The sequence below is a fragment of the Pecten maximus genome, chromosome 8, assembly GCF_902652985.1.
Source record: "Pecten maximus chromosome 8, xPecMax1.1, whole genome shotgun sequence".
In the NCBI taxonomy this organism is placed as follows: domain Eukaryota; kingdom Metazoa; phylum Mollusca; class Bivalvia; order Pectinida; family Pectinidae; genus Pecten; species Pecten maximus.
In genome coordinates, this window is record NC_047022.1 from 35528131 (window position 1) to 35556040 (window position 27910).

The 27910-nt window shown below is 35.0% G+C and overlaps 1 protein-coding gene across 8 annotated transcripts; it reads left to right on the forward strand.

Annotated features, from left to right (window-relative positions):
- Positions 1-1966: 1966 nt before the first annotated feature.
- On the forward strand, positions 1967-27233 carry LOC117333335 (neurogenic locus notch homolog protein 1-like). 8 transcript variants are annotated; one of them, XM_033892583.1, is made up of 24 exons: positions 1988-2118; positions 2365-2522; positions 7768-7879; positions 10034-10144; positions 10605-10715; positions 12366-12476; positions 13602-13712; positions 14158-14268; positions 15085-15195; positions 15638-15748; positions 16581-16691; positions 17135-17245; positions 17859-17969; positions 19574-19684; positions 20088-20198; positions 20501-20611; positions 21015-21125; positions 21426-21536; positions 23449-23559; positions 23775-23885; positions 24455-24565; positions 24814-25097; positions 25620-25884; positions 26033-27233. In XM_033892583.1, exons 1-24 carry the CDS (start codon positions 2067-2069, stop codon positions 26647-26649), a joined length of 3486 nt encoding a protein of 1161 aa, XP_033748474.1. In that variant the 5' UTR covers positions 1988-2066; the 3' UTR covers positions 26650-27233. The 8 variants fall into 8 exon arrangements, with proteins under 8 accessions (XP_033748481.1, XP_033748474.1, XP_033748476.1 ...); XM_033892585.1 differs by lacking the exon at positions 17135-17245; XM_033892584.1 differs by lacking the exon at positions 15638-15748.
- Positions 27234-27910: the final 677 nt, after the last annotated feature.

Sequence of the window (27910 nt, forward strand, 5' to 3'; positions counted from 1 at the left end):
TTTTTAATAACCTTCTTAACAATCTCCAATACGATTTGGGGTCCGATATTACACAACTGTCAATAAGCCCTTCTACATTATTATAAAATGATTCACGTGCATATTTTTTCATATTATTGACTTTATTTCTAGCTCTTTTAAAAGAGTTAATATCTGTATCGCGCTTACTTTTTCTGCATTTTTTATGTAGTCTGTCTCGTACTCGAATGCTTTTTCTCAGTTCAGACGTCATCCATGGCTTATCATTAGGTCTAATAGTAATAAACTTTTTTGGAATGCACGTGCTAACCATGGATTTAAATGTATTGGTAAACTTTTCACAAGCATCATCAATATTTCCAGTCTCATTAAACATTTCATCCCAAGCAAAATTTTCAATTTGCCTGTTAAGTTCATTAAAATCCGATTGTTTATAGCACCATATTTCACGTTTAAAAGCTACATTGATTTTACACGGTATTTCTATATATACAAGACATGCTTCATGATCACTGATAGTTCTATCTATAGGTAAAACGGACGATTCAATAGTTTTAATTTGTTCTGAGATAATTACTGGATCAAGAAGAGTTTCACTATTGACTGTTATCCGAGTAGGATCATTTATAACATTGTTCAAATTAAAATCATTCAAAATATCTGATAAAGGATGTTGCCTTGATACAGTGAGCATATCAACATTTAAATCACCTACAATAATTATTTTTAACGATAAATCCAGAGCTTTCTCTACTGATGCACGAAATAATTCCCAAAAGGCATTAATGGTATTTGGAGGTCTATACACTGTGCACACCAATATACTACTATGCGGAAAATCTAGTTGTATCCATATTAACTCACTATTAGGAATTTCTAAGTCCAAGCGTCTATTAGCTTTTATTTGAGATGAAACATATACTAGGATTCCACCTCCAGCAAAATTTCTATCAGCCCTGAACGGTTCACTAAAACCTTGTAATTCTATATCACGAGTATGTATGTTATCATCAAGGTGAGTTTCTGTCAGTGATATTATATTGTAATCACTTGCTATGTTTGCGATATAGTCTATTTTGTTTCTAAAACTTCTAATATTTAAGTGGAAGATTGAGAACTCATTAGTTATTGGACCTGGATTTCGTTCAACATCCATACATATAAGCAACAACAATATGATAAAAAATAGGTATAAGTTATTGCTAAGATAACTTTGAAATAGTCTTTGCATAATTAAAATACTTTTACATGTAGGAAGGTACATATAGATATTTGTCTTGCATCCTTTTAGAAGCGATGTTAATATTTGTCTAATAGTAATAAAAGTCTTTTTACAGACTAGACCGTATGCGTTTATATAAAAAAGTCCAATCGCGGCCCTATAGCTTTCTAGGCTGCTACCCATTGTCAAATACACATACAATACAAGGCATAGGGACACGACCGGACGCGCACGTACGAGGTAGTCTCGCACGGGATGTATACAACATTGCGTGTGAACAAGTATATCTTGGATATAACAGTATAGATAGATCAGATGATAGAAAAGTCAAAGAACGAACAAATAGAGAAAAGAGAGGAAGGAGAAACAACATGATAAGAAAGGTAATTAATGATAAATCATTTAAGTTGGTATTGTGAAAATTAATGCTTATCTAGGAAAAACCAAAACATTGAAAAAACGCCATATATACAATTTATATACAACGACAGGTACATAACATAGTACGTATATATATATATATATAGTACTTATAACATGTTGTATAGGTAATGTATCACACATATACCAGTATAAATGTAATTAATGTGTCCCACACATACCAGTATAAATGTAATTATCTATATCAGATCTTCATTTGACATGTTGCCATTAGGTCATTTATCTAAAAATCAAAAGCGCAGGTATTCTGGTTTTGCAACCTTTAATGGTCTATTGTTTTGATTTATTTGGACATTGCCGTCAATATTTTATATCTGCAAGTGGATAATCTCCGGATCCCTTATGTCGCCTTGCTCAGAACAATATATACATGTCAATAATAAAACTATAACCGTATACGTTTTAATTATTCAGGAATATCATAATGCAGATCAATAGGATTGCCGCTGTGTGCTCATGGCTGCTGATCTTCAAATGTAAGATTTGCATATTGATTTATTGAAATTATTACATCTGTTTCCAATATTTTCCATATTATGCCTTGAAAAGATAATGATTACACTTTTTGTTCGGAATTGATTTTTGATTTATTTTTTGTTCTCGCAATCACATGGATCATTCAGCAGGTTAAATGTTCAGTATAACACAGAAACTGATTTTGGTTTTATTTTAGACGTTACCAGGGCTAGTGTTACCAGGATTTTTATTTTTTTTTCTTTAAGTCTGCATATGTCATCAGGACCAAACACACTTGTCTTCCTATCTGATGAAAAAGGAGACTGCGAAATCCTTCCTTACGGGTTCTAGAATCAGCAAGAGAAGTGCTGACCAATGCGTGAACAACGAAGAATACTGCGAGGATCACAAATTAGAATGTACGGTAAGTGTTATAGCTGGCGAACGTGAGTCACCAAACCACGATCTAGATGACTATCATAACTGATAAAACGTAGTCACTAAAATTTTACTATCTGGATTAGTGTTATATCCGCTGAACTGTGATGGTCACTAATATTTTACGATCAGGATTATAAGTGTTACAGCTTGTGAACTGTGGTCTATAACAGTCCAATGAACGAACAGTTGCCCCTAATAGCCCACTCTCCGGATGGGTATTATAGCTGGTGAACTTTGTCTCCTAATAGTCCAATATCAAGATGAGTGTTAGATCTGGTGAACGAACTGTTGTCCCTCAATTAGCTGGTGAACTGGGGTCTATAGCAGTCCAATGAACGAACTGTTGCCCCTCATATAGCTTGTGAACTGGGGTCTATAACGGTCAAATGAACGAACTGTTGCCCCTCATATAGCTGGTGAACTGGTGTCTATAACGGTCCAATGAACTAACTGTTGCCCCTCATATAGCTTGTGAACTGGGGTCTATAACGGTCAAATGAACGAACTGTTGCCCCTCATATAGCTGGTGAACTGGTGTCTATAACGGTCCAATGAACTAACTGTTGCCCCTCATATAGCTGGTGAACTGGGGTCTATAGCAGTCCAATGAACGAACTGTTTCCCCTCATATAGCTGGTGAACTAGGGTCTGTAACAGTCCAATGAACGAACTGTTGTCCCTAATAGTCCACTATAGCTTGTCAACAACTATGGTCCCTAATAGTCCACTAGATAAGTGTTATATCTGGTTAGCTTTGGTCCCTATTAGTGTGGATGATTTCGTTTTTTAAAACACATTGGTAATGAAGTTAAGTGTCATCTTAGAATGATTATCTGCGATCATGTCGGTATAAGACATATCATTCAGGGTACTGTTTTCGGAGGATATATATGGAAAACAACATTCATAGAAAAAGAAAAAGAAAACCATTAAAACGTCATTTTTCGATATCTACCATACGGTCGAGTTCAAAAATGCGGAAACAGCTTCTTATATGTCAATAATATTCCTGAACAAATGAGCACCATCTGTAACCATGCAGGAATGCAAAATTTGATTTAGAAAAGTATAATTGACTTCCAATTTCATAAGATATAACATTAATGTAAATTTTAAAGAAGTTGTTTTCATGCAGTTTTGGACCTAATTGCAAGTATCTTGAATTCATTTTTCCGATGCATTTACTATTCTTTCACTCTTAAGGGTCATCTATATAGCAGAATGATGTTGTATTTCAAACACGAATAAAAATCTTAAAATTTGCACAAAAATAGTCATATAATATACCAAAATCACAAATAATTTGATGTAGATGCTAACAATTTCTTCTATAGAGTTACTTTGTGGTAAGTTGTAGCATGGAATAATTCTAAGTCACAAAAATAACCAAACCTGAAAAATAGCCCATCTGTCATGCTCACAAGTGTCTATAGCACAGCGTAGGAGCATTTTTTGGACCGGATTTGACTTTATGTAGGTATAAACACATATTTTGTTTTGACCTTGAAATGCAAATGGCGGCTGTGGATGATATTTCACAAATATGGCATAAAGGGGGGCATTTCAGCCATTAAAATATTTCATAATAATGTATATGCCTCTATAAATCAAGGTGGAAATATATCTCAACATATAAATATTGAACGTGGCTGCCGTCAAGGTGATCCAATAGCTCCATATATTTTCATATTATGTGCTGAAGTTTTAGCTGCAAGAATTAAAAATAATAACCACATTAAGGGCATTGAGGTTGAGAATATACCAACTTTGAATGTACAGTATGCAGACGACACTGGTTTGATATTAGACGGGTCAGAGAGGTCGCTTAGTGAGTCTGTTTTTGAGTTAAATAATTTTTCAAAAATCTCTGGTTTAAATATTAATACCAATAAAACTCAAGTAATATGGCTAGGTAGTTGTAAATACAGTGATTTAACGTATCGAACAGACTTGAACCTACAGTGGGGAAAAAATACGTTTACATTTTTGAGGATAGAATTTTCAGATCAAATTCCAAAATTAAACTTTGATAAGAAAATTGTAAAGCTTAAAGCACTTATTTGTGCGTGGAAAAGGCGGAGTTTGACACCAATTGGTAAAATTAATGTCATTAAGTCCTTATTGATTTCACAACTTAACTATTTATTTATTACTTTGCCTAACCCACCTGAGACATTTATCACACAGTTAAATTCTTTATTATTGGATTTTTTATGGAATGGAAAATGTCACAAGATTAAAAAAGACGTTATTGTACAAGATTATATAGATGGTGGGCTTAAAATGGTCGACTTATATGTGTTTATCCATTCTCTAAAGCTTAGCTGGATAAGAAGGCTATTTCAGTCATCAGGAAAATGGACTTTAATTCTTAAGTCAACTGTTGATTTAAACAAGCTGTAAAATTGTGGAACGGAATATATACAAATGTGTAGATTTAACAGCAAAAGTTTTTTTGGAAAGATGTATTTAAAGCTTGGGACATTTTAAACAACTCAGAGTATATGAAACAGAACATGAAAAAGTATATTCTAAAGTCTCCTCTTTGGTTTAACAAAAATATCCAGGTTAATAATAACTTTGTTTTTTTTTCAAAATTGGTTCAAGGCAGGTGTTTTTATAGTGAATGATTTGATAAAAAATACAGACAACGTAAACTTTCTTTCTTATGAGGAGTTTTTGCAAAATTTTAGAATTAATACCAATTTTCTGCAATATCATGGATTAATATTGGCTATCAAAAGGTATTTTAGAAATCACAATTTTCAGATTGAAAGAATTCCTCAGCCTATTATACCAATTATACTTGAAATATTTTTCAAAAATAAAAAGGGAGTTAAAGACTTTTATAATTCAATCATAGCGCCAGCATCAACACCTACTGGCACCTGTAAATGGAACCAAGAGTTCAATTTTGATAAGGAAAAATGGTCAAAAATATATAAACTTCCTTTTACAGTAACTAAAAATTCAAAATTGATATGGTTTCAAACTAGAATCATCCACCATATTTTAGTAACAAACACCTTTCTCCATAAAATAAACTTAAAACCAAGTCCTTTATGTACGTTTTGTAATTTAGAAAATGAGTCAATTTTGCATTGCTTATGGGAATGTAGAGAAGTACAAGTGTTCCTACAGAGATTAGAAAACTTGTTAGATAGACTTTTAGTACCTTTTGCTTATAATAAAGAATCTTTCTTTTTGGAATAGTTTCACACCAATGTAGCTATGTTGATAATGAAATATTGATTATTATAAAAAAACTATATATACAAAACTAGATGTCTTAACAGTTCTCTGAATATCAACGCTTTGATTAATACCATTAAAGATAATTTCAAGGTTCAAAAATACATAAAGGGTCAAAAAGAAAGTATTAAAAAACAATGGAATAAATGGAAACCTCTATTAGACCTTTAATATCAAACTTCCAGTGTTTTTAAATGACCTTGAACAGCTATGAAGTATTATATATATGATTACACGCCCTTCGACAACGGCCATATTTTGGAACTCTTGTTATATATTGTAATATTCAGGCTTTTAATCGATAAAGTAAGTGTATATTCACTTATTAGATTTACGAAGTTGATTAATTTACATACTTTTATTATTAGTTTTAGCACGCTGTATATCATTTATAGATATACATATATATTTATGTATTCTTTACAAAATCTATTATATCATCAAATGTTTAAAGGAAAATATACCTCTTCCCTCCTCTCTTGTCTCCTCCCCCTCCCACATCTCTCTCTCTCTCTTCTCTCTCTCTCCTGTCTCTCTCACTTTTGTGTGTGTATGTGTGTGAGTGTGGGTGTGTCTGCGTGTGAGGGTGTGTCTGTGTGTGAGGGTGTGTATGGGTGTGAAAATGCTTGTTTGTATGTTTGTTTGGCTAATAGGTACAAGCATATTACCATCTATCTGCTTTCTTGCTGCTTTATTTATTTGTGTATTTATCTACTTATTTATTTATGTATGAACTTAATATACCTTGTATGTACTTAGTATCCACTTATCTTACCTACACATGCTTATTCTCCCCTTGTTTTTTTGTATTTTTGTTTTTTTTCATTTTATCTCTTTCCTGCAGTGAAAAGCTTTATAGTGGTATTGAAAGTCGATGATATGTACTATTAAAATGTACCCTCTATTTAATTGAGAATGTGTGAGTGTGTGAAAGATGTTTTTGTCATTTATGTTTATCATGCTTAATATTGAAAAATAAAACAAATACAAAAAAAAAAAAAAAAAAAAATGCTCCTATATCATACTTTTAAGACATCTGATTATAGTAAGAATGACTTTTTTAAGACAAATTGTCAAACTGGTGAGTTTTGGGCCTTTTTCAGAAATATATATATTTTACCCCAAACTGAACGGATGAACAATTTCCCCTAAAAACAGTCTTCCTGCCATGTCTAGAGTTCTTTATAGTATCTAATAAAAGCATGTTTGACGTTTGAAATACCTTCTTATATGCCATTATTGTGTGATATTATTCACAACCGCCATTTGCATTTCACGGTCAAAATAAAATCAGTGTTAATACATATCATAAAGCCAAATCTAGTCAAACCAATGCTCCTATTTTGTGCTTTAGACTCTTGTGAACAAAACGACATGACTGTTTTGCACAATAAATGCGATACAAATCAGTTAATTATGTCCCCCTGAAACATACATTTATTCTCGTGTTTTGTTGAAATTTACAAACAACTGAACAAATTAAATGTCAACAGCAAGGCCCACAGTTTGACATGATATATATCAAAATTTGATCAAGTTACTTCTATTAAATTTTATCCTAGTAGGGATTGATAGCCTTGTAAAATATCAACTGTTTTGGCTGGATTTGCTGTTTAGATGCCCCTTAACTAAATAGTGATTTTAATGCAAATCTTTCAACAGTACATAGAGATCCGTGAAATACCATTGTTAAATGAGATTTGCTATTTTTCACACACTGATATGATCAGAGATCACCATTCCAAGATGGCCGTGCCATATTCCTTTATACCTTTTTTGTCAGAATTCGATTTACTCATTAACGTATTAACGTAAGTAATGGTCATCTTGTAATGGTTGAGATCTATGTTGACTGTTGAGTACTTTTGATTATTCTAATATCGTGTTTATACAGCGAATTAAGATGTTCTATATGTTTATATGCTTGGTTCAGTATTACAACATTTGTTATTTCATCAATTCTGTTCTTTATATAGTTATACACCGAGCGATCACGTGAGGAAAACTGCAGGCCCGACCCCTGTAGGACAGGTATGACGTGTTACATGTCTGTACCATGTCCTGCACACTATCGGACTGGATGTGATGGTGAGCTACTATTTTTGGTCGTTTCTGTGAAACAGTGTATACGTCTTAATAGTTGTTTACTTATGTAAGGATACACAGCGTACAGTCTTCAATCTATATAGGGGTAATTATCCACTCGACCAAAATGTTCCCATACCAAATAGAAGAAATAATAAATACCTAAAATGTTTAGGGAGTAAGTGATAGATTCTAAATGGTTTCGATTAAAGTTAAACATATTTTCTACTGTATTTTTATAGTCGAACGATCTGAAGACATAAGGAATGTTTGTTAGATCCTTACTGTTAAAATGCGTCACTTAAGTTTTATAGAGACGTTATTGAACACATCGCCATATGGAGAATACCGATGAAATGTCAATATAAAAAAAAACATAAGTATTTTCCGTACTATTTTCGTTACAATCGTTTCATTTTGTTCCTAGTTTCAATTTAGCTGTAGCTAATTCTCCTACTAGGTAAAATGAAGATTAACTGTTATATATCGGATGTCAAATGAGAAAAATCGAATCGACAGAAAACGATATTTCGTTATAACGCGTCGTAGTCTTCCGTTATAGCCTCCTCGTGCTTAAAGCTGACAACGCAAGTTAAAAAGCTTTCACAATGAATACAAAAATCTAATTTTGAAATGGTTTGGAGATGTTCCCTGTGATAAATATATATCTTCTGGTCACTGTTTTAGTTGGAAGTCTGCTTAGATAAAAGACTGGGGACTGGTGCCTATAACAGCGCGATACCCGTCAAACCGGTTTCCATTGTAACGTTGAACGCTTGACGTGCAAATACGTGAGCTGATTATCGTAAACATACGTACGTGACCCGACGACCCTCTTCTGAAAATAAAAAGTGCACTTACCTGAGAACGTGACAGTTAAATAAAAGGCAAAACAACTAAAATCCAGCAGTTTGCATTTCTTTCCTCTGCATTTCACGTGGCCATGTTGGTTTCTATTCGGAAGTTGAGTGAGATATTACGGATGTCATATACTCGCACGTATGAAATGCACGTGCTTGATATAAACATGTATACTATTCTGCGTTGGAAGGATATTTTACACTTGGAAATGTAATAGTCCATAATACAGGAATGCATTACATCCCTGTAGAAACCAAGGTAAGGTTTGCATTATTTTAAAGTATGTTGATACGACTTGTTTCATGTGTACTTACATTGGTTACACTATTTATAAAGTATGTATATGTGTGTAAATGGATTTTTAGATTATTTGTTGATAATATTTACACTCATTAATTATATTTACCTCTTCATATTCTGTGTCCGTGGTCTCTGCTATTCAGACGAAAACATATAAGCAAGAGTGTGTTTCGTAACATCTTTTTATAGTGCAGAGATATTGACGTGACGCGATGTGCTGGCATTGCTATGATGATAGTTAGACCTCAACTAAAATGGCTGCCTCTTCCATGGAAACGGAGACCGGAAGATATATATTTATCACAGGGAACATCTTCAAACCATTTCCAAAATTTGATTTTTTTTTAAATTTCAAAACGAAAGCTCTTTGACTTGCGTTGTTTTAATGGTAAAAAGAAAGGTGTACAGTTAACACCATCAGCTTGATCTCTGGTCGGGAATGTTTCACAACGGAAAACGTTCAAATTTCCCAAAACGTTCCCCTGCTGTTAAATTTGTTAACCTATTTAGAAACTTGGTACTGAACATGTCAACTAGGGATCGAGAGCAGTTTTTAAACCTGTAGTTTGAGATACATATTTTGAGTACCTCTCATGAAATGATAAACTTCAACTATCAAAATCTAAGATTGCTGCCTGTCAGCTATTTTGTTTTCCAGATTAGATAAAAAAAGAGACTGGGCACAATGAGATATACAGTTCTCAAGAAATAGCGATTCTGTGATTATTTACGGATGGGCTAATGCCGAACGACGAACGGATTGACGACGGACGGACGATGGACGCCGACAGATGGACGAAGGGCGCTTTGAACAGTCCATTGCCTAATGATGGACAATTGAGCTGCAAAATGCTATACATAATATGTTTTATGAATTACAGAAAATATATGATTGGCGAGATAAATTGATGATTTCGTATGACATATTTTGGGTCGGGTAAAGTAAGTTAAGTAGTTTATGCTATGTTTGTTATCGTGTGCTTTGCGGTGTTTCAGCAAATGCTTGTCTGGCCCGGCCATGTAAGAATGGTGCTACATGTAAAACAGCGGGTACTACTTACACATGTTTGTGTACATCAGCCTACTACGGTACGACCTGTGATTACGGTAATGTCTTTTCCTAGGATTAGTAGCAGGATTGTTCAATTACTGCTGGTATTGATATATTCTCATCTATCTAACAGACTGGAGTATGCATTGACACTTGTGTTAATGACGTGAGAAAATAGATAAAGAAAATGGAAATGTATAATGTATATTTCAAAAAGAACCTCAGAGGTAATTCATACATTGTGTATCCAGTACAATCAGGAAATTTACCATTGACACTTTTCACAACCGTTTACACAAGGTGCCGACGGTTTAGAACCTTTAAAAAAATTTCTTACTGACAACTGTACCTATTTGGCGTTTTAAATTACCATAATACTTCTATATAGTTGTGCGAAGTTTTAAATGACCTTACTTCATTTTGCATAGTTTTGACTTGAATGATATTAGGTGATGACCTTTTATACAAAACATTTTACACAAATGGTATGTTAAATATGACACTGTAATTGGCCAGTGGATAGGTGCCGCTCCAACCCCTGTATCAATGGAGGGACATGTACCAGGATAGGATCTGACTTCAGGTGTGGATGTACAAATGAGTACCAAGGAACCACTTGTCAACATCGTAAGTTATCAGTGATATAGTCTACATGAAGGCCGTGATATATATTCCAAGTGACCTCCTTATAGTATTCATTTACATGTCATCATTTGAGTAAAACCATAAACGAGGTATCGCTCCATTATCCTTTATATTGTAAGGATGATTGAGATATTGTGAGCCTCGTATTGAAGGAGTTACTCAAGGATGTTAAGTCCTACTATTCTCTTGACCAGGGACCGGTCTCATTTAGTAAGGTTATATCGAAGAAGTATCACTCTAAAGTAAACAAGACAAGCGGCTTTTGCAAAAAAAGATATAATCGGTGAATGAGCAGTGATACGATATTCGAATAAAAAAGGTTTAACACCTAAGGATATCCATAATGACATGGTATCAAAACTAGGGAAAGATGCTCCTGCATATGCTGCAGTGAAAAGTGGGTGACGGAATTAAAACGCTGCCGACAGAGAATTGAGAATGACCCTGTCCTGGAAAGCCGGGAAATGTTGCAACCCCAGAAATGGTAAATAAAGTCCATTATTGTTATGACTGACAGACGAGTCACAGCAAGATATAAAGCCAGTAGAGTTGACATTTGACAGGAAAGAGTACATTTCATTCGGACCGAGAATCTTAAAATGAGACAGATTTTGGCCCGATATTATTGTGTGCTAATCTTCTAAACCTCTTCGAGGAAGGTCCTGCCAACCCTGCCAAAATAAGCAAAGGCAGTTCCATCAGCTGGGAAGGATATCGCCTCGGTTTTCTTGGATGCAGATGGTATTCTGTTGATATATTAAGTCCAAAAGGGACAAAAAATCAACACCATATACTATGCTTCACTTCTATGGCAGTTGAGGGAAGATATTAAACTTAAGCGCCCCGGAAAGCTCACCAAAGATGTGTTATTCCATCAGGAAAATGCTCCTGTTCACAAGTCTGTCATTGCATGTCATGGCTGTGATTCATGATTGTGGCTTTAAATTGATTGAGCATCCACCTTATTTCCTGATCTCGCTCCATCAGACTTTCATCTGTTTCCAAAACTGAAAAACAGCTATTCCTGACACCCATTTTCAGTCTGATGATGACGGCATACATGCAGTGGATGGGATCACTGTCTGAATAGCCATAGAGTTCTATAAAAGTGGCATCGAGGCCTATAAACACCGCTGGCAAAAGTGTATATATACTGAAGAGAATTATGTTGAAAAGTAATACAATGTGTCCGGCAAAATTCAAATCCTTCAATATGAGACTAACAACATATCACTCAGCCCTCGTATTAAAATGAAATATAGAGTATGAATAAAACATTAAGATTTTGGAATATTCTGCAAAAAAAAATGATAATCTGTAAACATAAAAATTGTATCGGTTATATCATTTTTTCGTTTTTCAATCTTGAATCTCAAGATAAAGTATAGCTCTTCAACATACTTTTTTTATATTATGCTATATCTATGGTAAGGTATCTATTTTATATCATTATTCCCAACATCTATAATATTTAGATAATTCAGAGGCCTTATCGCAAATGTGAATAGCATTTGTAAAATACAAATTGAGGGTAAGATTCTTTAAACTATTGATGTAATTTCAATTCGTGTTATTGCTATTTCATAAAGTGCTTGGTTGGAAATGAAATATCGTATCTATCTACTACAACAGAAAGTTCGTGTCACGGCCAGCCCTGTGAGAATGGAGCAACATGTCATTTTGTTGGAGCGACGAGAACATGCACGTGTTTATCCGGATTCTACGGTGATCACTGTGAAAATGGTAAATATCAAACAGGTGTCAAGTTGTCCGAGAATTAACATCAAAATCTTGCAACGAGTGGTATGGAAGGGTATCATCGGCGAAATGTTTTTTTGTTATAGTAAGGGAGAATCCGCTTTAAGACAGGGTCAGCCTTTGTGGGTATTTTTTTTATTTTGTTGATATAGTTCGGAATACCATCATTTGGAAATAACATTAAAACAAACGCATGATTCAAGCCCAAATCGGATTAAACGACTGTAAGATATCAACAAAAATAAAGTTTTGCATTAGAACATCAACACAATTTAAGGAGAATATAAGACAATGTGTTTCAGGGTAGTAAGCATCTTCCGCTTCCTGTGTGGCATTCGCCTTGCAAATCTACGTAAATAGTGGTAGTATATCATAATCTCAAATGAGAGTAAGGGTGGTGACAAAAGGAGCCACTAAGCATAGCAACAAGCATCAAACAAACCTGATTTTATATTGCAGAAGGAAATAGAATATTTACTATTGTGATCATGGTGTTGACCATAAACCTTACCCATTACTATCATATGTTGATTTAACAATATAAGGTTTAAGCAATTATATTGTTAAATTAAAATGCTGATATCTAGACATGAAAATGAAAAATTAAGAAGTTGAAATCATCACGCTTTTCATTAGGCTTAGTTGTAAAATATCCCTGTTGGTTACATTGTATGCAAAGATCATGGAAATGAAACATAATAGAAACTATCATGACTCCATTTTGCTCTCTAACAGATGGTTTCAACACGTGTTTCTCTGTGTTGCTTAAACAATATGCAGTTGTAATACTTATTCATAAATAATGTTTTTACAAATTGCTCATAAAAATTTATACACTGAAATGAACATAAACTCATTACTTTTCGTTTCATGTTTTCATTTAAAGCATCGCTTATTCAAATGTTTATCACAAATAACATATAATTACTCTAAAAGTATGATTTTCTTACAGAACTATCATTCAAATATCATGTTTAAGCTATAAGCTCTCTATGGTTGTGGGTTGTGATTATCTAAAAAGATAAGAACTGTTGTTATGGAGTCATAGATCGGTTATGATTAATCAAATACAGTATCTATATTTCTCACGTTTTACCTTCTGACTGACAGTGGATAGGTGTTTGTCCGGGCCCTGTATTAACGGAGGGACATGTACCAGGAGTGGGTCTGACTTCAGGTGTGGATGTACAAATGAATATCACGGAACTACCTGTCAGTATCGTAAGTACTCAATATGGTATAGTACATGTGGAACATGTATGATTTGTTGCCCTGAAAACATTCACTTACTTGTCACCTAAAGAGCAACTTTATAAATAAGTTCTTCCAACTATTTAATTACCATTTCCTATGTCCATGTTTCGCCCTATCATTCTTGATATTGTTTGGTTATTGTCGATGTATATACTGTAAATTAAGGCTGTACTGTGAAATTTCTATAAACAAATTGATAAACTGTAAACATACTAATTGTATACGTATATTCGTTTACGTTTTTCGAGCATGAAGTTTTGCGTTAAATGATGGTTCTCTGTATTACATGATATATATATATTTCCAAAGCAACATATATCTACGGAATATCAATATCAGCGGCTATATTGATGCGAACTGTATTACATATTATAATTCTTATTTTCTAATGTGTGTTTGTCTGATAAAACAGGAAGTCCATGTTATGGCCAGCCTTGTAAGAATGGGGCAACGTGTCATTATGTTGGAGCAACGAAAATATGCACGTGTTTATTAGGATTCTATGGTGATCTCTGTGAAAATGGTAAGTTCCAACCAAACAAATGTCAAATTGGCCGAGAATACTTAACACAATCTTGCGGCGAGCTTGAGGGGTATGGAAGAGTTCAACCGCCAAAATGTTATCTTTTTTCTGTCTTTAACATTGAATCGAAGTTGGGGTGTAAACTGAAAGCATCCGGTCTCTCTGTCTTTATGGCTACATTCATGGGAAATCCTCTTAAAATAAGGTTAGCCTATATACAGTGTAACTTAAGGATTGGTTTTTATATCTTGTTGATATTATTGGGGATAGCATCAATGGAACTAAAGTAATAACCAAATCATAATTCAAACCCAAAACGTATAACGCGACGGTAGAATATCAACAAGACTATAGAATGGTATAAAGACATCCGAAAAGTACAAGGAGAAAAAGACAAGGTGTTTCGGGGTAGTAAGTGCCTTCTGCTTTTTTGGACGACACCCGCCTTGCATTGCCCTGCAGGTAAGTCTTTTACGGAAATCGTGATAACGGAGACAAGCCCTCCCTTGAGTATCACATCATCTGAGACAAGTGAACCCTTAAGTAGACTATAAATAATTTTTATTTTCTCCCTGCTTTTATTAAAATGCATCGCCAATTCAGACATTTTTTGTTGCAAATACTATATATGATTACTTTCAATATCGTTTTCTTACAGAACTGTCATTCAAATATCATGTTTAAGCTATAATCTCTCTATGGTTGCGGGTTGTGATTATCTAAAAAGATAAGAACTGTTGTTATGGAGTCATAGATCGGTTATGATTAATCAAATACAGTAACTATATTTCTCACGTTTTACCTTCTGATTGACAGTGGATATGTGTTTGTCCGGGCCCTGTATTAACGGAGGGACATGTACCAGGAGTGGGTCTGACTTCAGGTGTGGATGTACAAATGAATATCACGGAACTACCTGTCAGTATCGTAAGTACTCAATATGGTATAGTACATGTGGTACATGTTCGATTTGATCTCCTTAAAACATTCAATTACTTGTCACCTCTGAGCAACATTATATATAAGCTTTTCCAACTATTTAATTACCATTTCCTATGTCTATGTTTCGCCCTATCCTTTTTTATATTGTTTGGTTATTGTCGATGTATAGACTGTAAATTAAGGCTCTACTGTGAAATTTCTATAAACAAATTGATAAACTGTAAACATACTAATTGTATACGTATATTCGTTTACGTTTTTCGAGCATGAAGTTTTGCGTTAAATGATGGTTCTCTTTATTACATTATATATATATTTCCAAAGCAACATATATCTACGGAATATCAATATCAGCGGCTATATTGATGCGAACTGTATTACATATTATAATTCTTATTTTTTAATGTGTGTTTGTCTGATAAAACAGGAAGTCCATGTTATGGTCAGCCTTGTAAGAATGGGGCAACGTGTAATTATGTTGGGACAACGAAAACATGCACGTGTTTATTAGGATTCTATGGTGATCTCTGTGAAAATGGTAAGTTCCAACCAAACAAATGTCAAATTGGCCGAGAATACTTAACACAATCTTGCGGCGAGCTTGAGGGGTATGGATCAGTTCAAACGCCGAAATGTTATCTTTTTTCTATCTTTAACATTGAATCGAAGTTGGGGTGTAAACTGAAATCATCCGATCTCTCTGTCTTTATGGCTACATTCATGGGAAATCCTCTTAAAATAAGGTTAGCCTATATACAGTGCAACTTAAGGATTGTTTTTTTTTTTTATATCTTGTTGATATTATTGGGGATAACATCAATGGAACTAAAGTAATAACCAAACCATAATTCAAACCCAAAACTTATAACGCGACGGTAGAATATCAACAAGACTATATAATTGTATAAAAACATCCGAAAGTACAAGGAGAAAATGACAAGGTGTTTCGTGGTAGTAAGTGCCTTCTGCTTTTTGGACGACACCCGCCTTGCACTGCCCTGCAGGTAAGTCTTTCACGGAAATCGTGATAACGCAGACAAGCCCCTCCCCCTCCCCCCTCCTTGAGTATCACATCATCTGAGACAAGTGAACCCTTAAGTAGACTATAATTATGTTTCTTTTCTCTCTGCTTTTATTAAAATGCATCGCCAATTCAGACATTTTTTGTTGCAAATACTATATATGATTACTTTCAATATCGTTTTCTTACAGAACTGTCATTCAAATATCATGTTTAAGCTATAATCTCTCTATGGTTGCGGGTTGTGATTATCTAAAAAGATAAGAACTGTTGTTATGGAGTCATAAATCGGTTTTGATTCATCAAATACAGTATCTATATTTCTCACGTTTTACCTTCTGACTGACAGTGGATAGGTGTTTGTCCGGGCCCTGTATTAACGGAGGGACATGTACCAGGATAAGGTCTGACTTCAGGTGTGGATGTACAAATGAATATCACGGAACTACCTGTCAGTATCGTAAGTACTCCATGTGGTATAGTACATGTGGTACATGTTCGATTTGATCCCCTGAAAACATTCACTTACTTGTCACCTAAAGAGCAACTTTATAAATAAGTTCTTCCAACTATTTAATTACCATTTCCTATGTCTATGTTTCGCCCTATCCTTTTTTATATTGTTTGGTTATTGTCGATGTATAGACTGTAAATTAAGGCTCTACTGTGAAATTTCTATAAACAAATTGATAAACTGTAAACATACTAATTGTATACGTATATTCGTTTACGTTTTTCGAGCATGAAGTTTTGCGTTAAATGATGGTTCTCTTTATTACATTATATATATATTTCCAAAGCAACATATATCTACGGAATATCAATATCAGCGGCTATATTGATGCGAACTGTATTACATATTATAATTCTTATTTTTTAATGTGTGTTTGTCTGATAAAACAGGAAGTCCATGTTATGGTCAGCCTTGTAAGAATGGGGCAACGTGTAATTATGTTGGGACAACGAAAACATGCACGTGTTTATTAGGATTCTATGGTGATCTCTGTGAAAATGGTAAGTTCCAACCAAACAAATGTCAAATTGGCCGAGAATACTTAACACAATCTTGCGGCGAGCTTGAGGGGTATGGATCAGTTCAAACGCCGAAATGTTATCTTTTTTCTATCTTTAACATTGAATCGAAGTTGGGGTGTAAACTGAAATCATCCGATCTCTCTGTCTTTATGGCTACATTCATGGGAAATAGAATTGTATAAAGACATCCGAAAGTACAAGGAGAAAAAGACAAGGTGTTTAGTGGTAGTAAGTGCCTTCTGCTTTTTGGACGACACCCGCCTTGCACTGCCCTGCAGGTAAGTCTTTCACGGAAATCGCGATAACGCATACAAGCCCCCCCCCCCCCCCCCCCCCCCCCCTGCTTTTTTTTTTTTATTAAAATGCATCGCCAATTCAAACATTTTTTGTTGCAAATACTATATATGATTACTTTCAATATCGTTTTCTTACAGAACTGTCATTCAAATATCATGTTTAAGCTATAATCTCTCTATGGTTGCGGGTTGTGATTATCTAAAAAGATAAGAACTGTTGTTATGGAGTCATAGATCGGTTTTGATTCATCAAATACAGTATCTATATTTCTCACGTTTTACCTTCTGACTGACAGTGGATAGGTGTTTGTCCGGGCCCTGTATTAACGGAGGGACATGTACCAGGATAAGGTCTGACTTCAGGTGTGGATGTACAAATGAATATCACGGAACTACCTGTCAGTATCGTAAGTACTCAATATGGTATAGTACATGTGGTACGTGTTCGATTTGATCTCCTGAAAACATTCACTTACTTGTCACCTCTGAGCAACATTATAGATAAGTTTTTCCAACTATTTACTTTTTACTTTTGATGGTACGTTCATCAATGCAGACATCGCTCTATTATTCTTTTTTATTGTTGTCAAGGGGCATTCCGTCGTTGGAACGACTTTATGCTATAAAAAATCTAAAAAAAAAAAAAAAATTTTGAAAATGTGACTCCGACCCGAAGTGCGAAAATTCATCGCCGTCAACGATTATTAATACGAGCATGCGCAGACAAGTTCACGAACAGAACCGAAAATGGCGTCCACGGCTCCCCGAGCTAGTGATTAGCTAATGGGTTAATTGGCGAGCAAAAGAGGACACGGCAACATAGCGAACGCCAAAAAAAGACATCTTATGGAAAATTTTACGGTTAAATTGATGGCCGACAGGTTCGTAATGAAGTTCTGCTCGAAGTTAAAATTGTTACCGTGCTGACAAATCACAGACGCTTTAACAAAATAATACGTCATCGAACCACCATAAATGATTATACAAGTATTGTGTGTATTTACTCATCAGTTTGTAAACATGGCACACGTGTTTGCTTTTGTTTGTTTGTTTGTTTGTTTTTGTTTAACGTCCTATTAACAGCCAGGGTTATTTAAGGACGTGCCAGGTTTTGGAGGTGGAGGAAAGCCGGAGTACCCGGAGAAAAACCACCGGCCTACAGTCAGTACCTGGCAACTGCCCCACGTAGGTTTCGAACTCGCAACCCAGAGGTGGAGGGCTAGTGATAAAGTGTCGGGACACCTTAACCACTCGGCCACCGCGGCCCCACACGTGTTTGCGCCCTTATTTTTGTGCTTATATTTATGCGACTTGGTACACACAGATAATGTTTGTGTGTAATATATTAAATGTTTTTGATTCATTTACTAGCTTTGCATGCTGCCTTAACATAAGTAATTGGTGTAAAACGGGCTATAATTGGGGTTTATAATCACAACAAAACTGATACACCTACATCACTTGCTACGCTATGCCATGTGATTTTTACCGAACTGGTGTGATTTAAGGCGCACAGATGATGTCAGGTGATATCTAAATGAAGTGTAGGAGTCGTGGCTGAATATTCCAGTTCGTATGCAGAGCGGCAGAGTTTTGCAGATTTTCTGTTCAAATATATTTATTCCATCACAGTTAATCATAAATGTGAATGTAAGCTACTTTTATAAATTCATGTACATCACACATCTAGAGTTCGAACGAAGAATGCCCCTTTAAAGATGTATAGTCTGTAAATTAAGTCACTATCTCGGGATGTTCTATAATATATTACTTTTGCGTTTTTCGAGCATTAAGCTTTGCACAAAATTACGGCTTTCCTTATTACATTTATATATAATATGTCTACAGCAACGCATTCCAAATGAAAGCAGCACTTGTAAAATACAAATTGAGATTGAAGAATATTCTATAAATCAATGATGTACGTCCATTCATTGCACATATTGTAATTCTTATTTTCTAATGTGTGTTTAAAAAAGAAATGATATTACTCGTATGTCTGATACAACAGATAGTCCATGTTACGGCCAGCCTTGTAAGAATGGAGCCACATGTCATTATGTTGGGACAACGAGAACATGCACGTGTTTATCCGGATTCTATGGTAATCGCTGTGAAAATGGTAAGTACCATCCAACGAAATGTCAGGTTGGCCGAGAATTCTCATTTGTTTTGCTATTCACAACCTTGCAAAGCGGTTTTGGTGTATACTGAATTTATTTGGTCTTTTTTTAATGGTTATATTTAGAGAAAATCCTATCAAAGTACAAGGTTAGCCTATATACATAAGGGTAACGCATCGTCAATTTAACATTTTTTTTTTCACAAATAACATACAATTACTCTAAATATAATTTTCCTACAAGAATGTTGTCATTTAAATATGGTGTTAAAGCTTCCAGTTCTTTATGATTGCGTGTTCTGAACAGCCACGTACTGCTGTTATGGAGTCATACATGTACTCCAGTTATGATATGATATATGTCTAGTAACTATATTTCCCACGTTCACGTTCTGACTGACAGTGGACAAGTGTCTATCAAGGCCTTGTATTAACGGAGGAACATGTACAAGGTTAGGCTCGGACTTCAAGTGTGGATGTACAATTGAATACCATGGACACACCTGTCAGTATCGTAAGTTCTCAGCTGTTTTAGTCCTTTCAGTGAATGTGTGAGAGAATCGCATGTGAACATCTATTGTCCATCTATTGATTTCTCTTTCCGAAAGTTGCATTCAAAACAATGTGTACTTATGGAAAACAATTTTTTTAAAGTAATTTTTAACGATTTCGTTTATGTTATGATATAGTGTACTTTTAAACAAAAAGATATTCAAAAAGTATTATATTTTCGATGAACACATGCAATTGGAATACTCCATAAATGCTAATGTAGGCCAATATCAATAGAAATATTTCACTTATCTAATACAACAGAAAGTCCATGTTATGGCCAGCCTTGTATGAATGGAGCCACGTGTCAGTATGTTGGGGCAACGAGAACATGCACGTGTTTATCCGGATTCTATGGTAATCGCTGTGAAAATGGTGAGTACCATCCAACGAAATGTCAGGTTGGCCGAGAATTCTCATTTGTTTTGCTATTCACAACCTTGCAAAGCGGTTTTGGTGTATACTGAATTGATTTGGTATTTTTTTAATGGTTATATTTAGAGAAAATCCTATCAAAGTACAAGGTTAGCCTATATACATAAGGGTAACGCATCGTAAATTTAACATTTTTTTTTTCACAAATAACATACAATTACTCTAAATATAATTTTCCTACAAGAATGTTGTCATTTAAATATGGTGTTAAAGCTTCCAGTTCTTTATGATTGCGTGTTCTGAACAGCCACGTACTGCTGTTATGGAGTCATACATGTACTCCAGTTATGATATGATATATGTCTAGTAACTATATTTCCCACGTTCACGTTCTGACTGACAGTGGACAAGTGTCTATCAAGGCCTTGTATTAACGGAGGAACATGTACAAGGTTAGGCTCGGACTTCAAGTGTGGATGTACAATTGAATACCATGGACACACCTGTCAGTATCGTAAGTTCTCAGCTGTTTTAGTCCTTTCAGTGAATGTGTGAGAGAATCGCATGTGAACATCTATTGTCCATCTATTGATTTCTCTTTCCGAAAGTTGCATTCAAAACAATGTGTACTTATGGAAACAATTTTTTAAAGTAATTTTTAACGATTTCGTTTATGTTATGATATAGTGTACTTTTAAACAAAAAGATATTCAAAAAGTATTATATTTTCGATGAACACATGCAATTGGAATACTCCATAAATGCTAATGTAGGCCAATATCAATAGAAATATATCACTTATCTAATACAACAGAAAGTCCATGTTATGGCCAGCCTTGTATGAATGGAGCCACGTGTCAGTATGTTGGGGCAACGAGAACATGCACGTGTTTATCCGGATTCTATGGTGATCGCTGTGAAAATGGTAAGTACCATCCAAACAAATGTCAGGTTGGCCGAGAAATCTCATCCAAACCTTGCAACGAGGTTGAGGGGCATGGAAGATCTCATTACCATCGTCATCTATTTTTTTCCCTTTTTGTTTAACCTTTGATAAAAGTTTAGGGGTATAATGAAATCATCTCGTCTATTTAGGGACACTCCTCTTAAAGTACAGGGTCATCCTTTATATTTCTATATTGTTCAGATTATTGGCTTACATGTTTAAAATCAATGGAACCCCAAAAATAACAACATTTGAAGGTGATTATAGTAGATAAAGTCCATGCCATCTCCCTTACAGAGGGTTTAAACACATGTTCTTGTGTTATATTGCTTAAATAAGCAAAACGTGACCAAATAAACATGTTCACTATTCACCGACTTGATGTACACATGATCATAGGCTGTTTAAATTGTACAGATATTCATAACAGGTAACAACTATCTCCCAAAGTCCTTTAATATCACGTTTAGATATATGGATTATTTGTTGTCGTTGAATTAACAAGATGTCTAATTATCGACCTGCTGATCTAACTGGAGAATACTGATTATGTTTGATAATTACAATTAAAGAGGTGTACAAGGTGTTGTATTAAATCCACACTGTTAATGACTTATCTTATAACACCTGTCCTTGAGTAGTCCTTTCTATCCGTTTCTCCAGAATTAGGAATGTTAATAAATCACACAGCTCAAAGTTCCAGGCAATTAATAATCCAACAGAATGTACACAGTTCTCCTTAACAGGTGTAAATCAGTTCTTGGTATCAGGCAATTAATAATCCAACAGAATGTACACAGTTCTCCTTAACAGGTGTAAATCAGTTCTTGGTATCAGGCAATTAATAATACAATATAATTCATAGAGCTCTCCTTGACAATTGTAAACCAGTTCTGAAGAACAATTTGTCTCTCTTATCATTTATACTATATTGCCAAATCTTTCAAGTACATTGTCCAACAATCTTTTTTCTAGAATCCTCTCACACACATCTTGTCAACAACCACTTGTCAATAGACATTTGTAAACAAAATATTATGATACATCTCTTATCAAGAAGATTCCAGAAAAATCCATTGACGTATAAGGTTGCAAAATGTTGATGTTTCTGTAAGAGTTCTCTCCCTTTAACCACTGGTATATGTAACAATTTGCATGACGGTTCTATTCGTCACCAACTAGTGTCCATATGCTACGATGGCCGATATCAGCCGTCACGTTACTCGCATTTATGTGATGCGAGTAACCTGACATAGTAAAAATCACATGACGGGTTACTAGCATGTGATGCGAGTAACCTGACATAGTAAAAATCACTATGCTAAAATGTAGTAACCCGTCATGTGATTTTTACTATGTCAGGTTACTCGCATCACATGCTAGTAACCCGTCATGTGATTTTTACTATGTCAGGTTACTCGCATCACATAAATGCGAGTAACGTGACGGCTGATATCGGCCATCGTAATATGCAGTATCTAACATACTGTTACCTAGGTCTGAATTGTATTCATATCGTCTCACAATAGATCGACGTTTAAGTTTAAAAAATAATTTTATTAATCCGTTGATGTTCTCTGCTTTCTATAAAAAAAAAAAGACCGGTCGGTTGGATTGTAATGCCGTACACTTCAGACCTTGATATGCCTCATTGGTAATTTGTGTAAGGAAGGTGACAGATTGCAATCACCGTCACGTCACTCATACAAATCCTTTACCAGTTGTGGTAACGTCTATCCACGTTTATAGTTTTTTATTTTTCATATTTGCATCGACAATTAGATATTTAAACATATCATTTTGTTTTACAAGAATATCTGTACAGTTTTTAAATTTCTGTCTTGTTAAAAAGCTTCCTTTTTATATTGTGTTCTGTACCTGCAATGACCAGTTGATAGATGTCTATCCAGGCCCTGTATTAACGGAGGGACATGTACCAGGATAAAGTCTGACTTCAGGTGTAGATGTACAAATGAGTACCAAGGAACCACCTGTCAGAATCGTAAGTTTCTTAAGCTACTTATGTTATCAAAGTAAGTGTATCCTTTGATTATTATGCATTTCATTTACTGATTCTATCCCCCCCCCATTTTGTTGATATAAGTCCAAATAACTGGCATTGATCGGTAATTGTAAAATGTAGATGTTCGTTAATAACAATACACGTTCAATTGATCGATACACACCTAGAAGTATGTCCCATGTCTTGTACAACAGAAAGTCCTTGCTTCGGCCAGCCTTGTAAGAATGGCGCCACGTGCAGAAATGCTGGAGCAACCTTCACGTGCATATGTTCACATGGGTTCTACGGTGGTCACTGTGAAAATGGTAAGTACTATACACCCTACATACTATTCACTAAGGATGATACTTAGAATCGCTTCAGTCGTAAATAAGGAAACAGATTGGTAGTATCGTGTCTGTCTAAGCTGGTGAGTAAAGTTTATAATTTAATTGAAATTTATATAAGAAAGTAGCAACTGTGTAACAGTCATTCCAATTATGTCACATGATTGTACAAAAGTCAGCATGATATTAGATCAAAACAAATTGAGATTAAGATAATATGCGATTTCGCCTTTTTATTTTGTAATTGTGTGTTTGATCACTTCGTACGATATGGTTTAAAACTCTAAAGGTGGACACGAGTATTTGTAATTTATATCGATTGTTATTTAGTATATGATTTGGGTATTGCATCATCCATATATTATTTTATGATAATAACTATTACGTTTACTAATTAAATCCAAAAAGGTTAATATCATTTAAAACCTACTATATGCAAATGCATCGCTGTCATCACACAGTTGATATATTTTGGCAATAACTAGCAAGCATGTTTAATATAATTTATTATTTATTATGTACAGCATGTATGCATTAACTCGGTACAGATGATGCCTGCCTCAGCGCTCCCTGCACTAACGGTGCTACCTGTAACAGAATTGGATCAGATTACAGCTGTTCTTGTACAGAACGATACACGGGGTCACGCTGTACAAAAGGTATGCCCTGATGTTCTAATTGGTACTCTTCTTGTCAAATTTAAATTTGTAATCATCATCATCATTCACACGTATATATTTGACCTTATTTTAGAAAAAAATGTGAAAGGTGCATAAAGACTGATTAATATATAAGGAAAACTGCTTCGTGAATTTCAGTATTAAAAAATTGTTTAACACCTGTGTTACGGATCAGATATATCAAAGCCAACAAAATATATATGATATTGGTTTTAATGCATTTACAGATTGTAGACCCGGGCCAGCGGATATCGTTATAATACTGGATGCATCAAGTAGCGCAAACACAGTGTTTAACGCGTCCAAAGCATTTATTGCGACATTTGTGAAAGGCTTGTCGATAGATGCTGGTGAATTCCGAATCGCACTGCTCACATATTCACTCGATGCCCATCTGGAATTTGGATTTAGCGCACATTTGAATAAGTCAACATTGCTGGCTGCAGTAGACAATGTTTCAAATAGCTCTGGTCCATCTCATCTGCATATAGCTCTGAAGAAGGCAAGGGAGGTAAATTATGTGTATAAAGGTTCACGCATGTGCATAACATTCATAGCACCCCAACCCCTTCCAAAATGAAGGTGTATAATTTCCTCTAAACATTAAATACGGTTTTCAGTAGAGAATTCTGGGGTTGAAACCCTACCAGGCCTAGGGTTATCATTAATCCGAAATTGTTATATTTTACACAAATATGATTATATTGTTTCACCTAATATAAACACCCACTGTTTAAACCTAAACACTAATCATATATATGTCTTCATGTTAGACAGGATAGGACTTTGATGAAAATGAGCCTTCATCGAAAAACTGAAAATATCATGCAATATGTTAAATGTTGCCTTTAACTTCAAAGTGATATAAATTCTAAATTATTACCTTACGTATCTTATTGGACAAAATGGAAATTTATTTTCCTTTGAAGCATCGCTTAATCGTACAAAAATATTTGTAACAATGGTGAGTAAATCTTGAAACTACGTATTGCATAATATGTTCATGTACTCGATCGAGATATTTTATTTCTAGATTCTACGAAGCGATTCGGTTGCTGGAGTAAAACAATATACCCTCGTATTATCTGACGGACTCTCAACACTTCGGCAAGAAGCCATTGCACAATCCCGAGTACTCAGGGCTGATGGCGTTAAGGTTATGTGTGTTGGGATAGGAAGACAGGTGGCTCAAGAAGAACTGCTTCAGATAGCTACAGACACTCCGTATGTCTTCTCCTCCACAAACAACGACATGCTCAATGTAGTTCTAATGGAGACTGTAGACACAAGCTGTACAGGTACAGCATTCTATCATTTACAATGTTTTAAATATACACTTAAACGAAATTCTACAAAATAACGTATACGTAATAAAGTCATTTAAACGAATTGTACAGAATAGACATTAACTGAGAACATGTTTAAATATGCATTCTCTCTTTCCAGACTGTGTCATAAACAAGGTCTCCGACATTGTATTGTTAGTGGATGTATCTCAGCACCAGATTGGTCAGCTACAGAGGACACTTGACATTGTCAAATTCTTTATACAGCAGGTCCGGGCCTATTTCTCTAACACTCGGATAGCAATGGTAACGTTTGACGTTCTTCAACATGTACAGTTTAGTCTCACTGACGATCAGCACACAGACAGTGTACTAGTCCACAGTCAGATAGGCATTAATACGTCCAACCGGAAGTCTTCTGTCAGTGATGCTCTATCATTTGTCCGAACATCCGTTTTAACAGGGGCTCGAGATTCCAGCCGGAAGTTTGTAGTAGTGTTTTCTAATGAAGGTTGGACAGACGTGAATGATATACTACACGAGAGACAGACTCTGAATATGGATAATGTCACTGTAGCGTTTGTTCCAGTCGGGCAATCGGCCGAACTTGACACTGTGTATTCTGTAGCTGAGCAAGCCAGTGACGTATTCTATGTCGGGGAGCATGAGGCGGATCATGACAGACTGAAGGCTTTGGTAGCTCGGACGTTCCACGTGGATTGTACTCCTGACATTTTTGTTAGACGACAAGGACACGTAATGATGGAAAATGTTTAATAACAGAAAATGTAACATCTCATCCTTAACTAATCAGGTACTTAAACATACAAACGGTAGGGTGGCATGCTGCAATAAATAAAACTAATGATTTGACTCTTTTTTCCGCCAGCACTCGTGATCAAACGAGTTTCTGGTAAGAGAGAAAGCTCTAGAGCTCACATATCACTACATACAGAAATATTGACTGTATTACACTTCAACCGCAGAGGGGGTTGAATATCTTTTTTTTTTGTCTTCAGTGAATTGTTGGGATTATCATTTACTGAAATATATCAAAACATGCACCATTCACGTAGGTGATATTATATGATACAATGAACCAAAACGAGTCGGGGACACTTCCCACATTTATGACTGATAGGGTGAAGTAAAGTTTGTTTTCTCTGTCTACTGATCACCAGCTGTGTCGATATCACGTATTATGTGCAGCAATGTCATTATTGAGGATGGCGATCATGGGAAATAATAATGTTCTTACGATGAGATAAGAGTTATGATGATTTAGTTTGACGTATTGTCTGTCGGAGCATCTGTTGACATCATGTTATATTTTATATACATTAAATACATCAATGTTAAGAGTCAGTATTCATTGAATGTCATTAACTGATAAGTAGTTTGTCAGTAGTTAACACATAAGAGCTGACTGTCTATAGGCTGTGTTTATGGGAATTAATTTTTCCATTTTTGAAGCTTGAGGTTAAAAAAACAACAAAAAATGTTTTTAAATAGAACAAACGTAACATAATACTGGGCGAAAGAGACTGTGGGCAAGGGAGACAATGATGGAAGAACATGCTAATCTATTTGTGATAACAAAATATTAGATATATATGGTAGGTTAATGTTGTTAGATGCATATCGCTTTCACAATTTACTAAATCAACATACCATTAAATTTGATATTTAAATTAATTTAGGGTAAATATGCTTGTGTTAATTAAAACTTCTATAAAAGGTAGACATTAATTTAATCGATTTTAAAATACAGCACTACATTTATTGTTTAATTTGCGTTTAGGAAAGAATATGATTTTCTGAGGAGGATCTAACACTTTAAATACTTTGCGTTATACCGATGAGTCAGTTGACTCGTATTTTCTCACTGCCTTTTATGATCTATGTCCAGTTCTGTCCATGATCTCGTATTTATCAGCCCTGGCGATGTATATTTGAGTTGCGCATGTGTGTGTGTCCCTGAATGATTGGTATTAATCCCGCGCGTGTACATGTAATTCCCATGATATGTCTCTGTTTA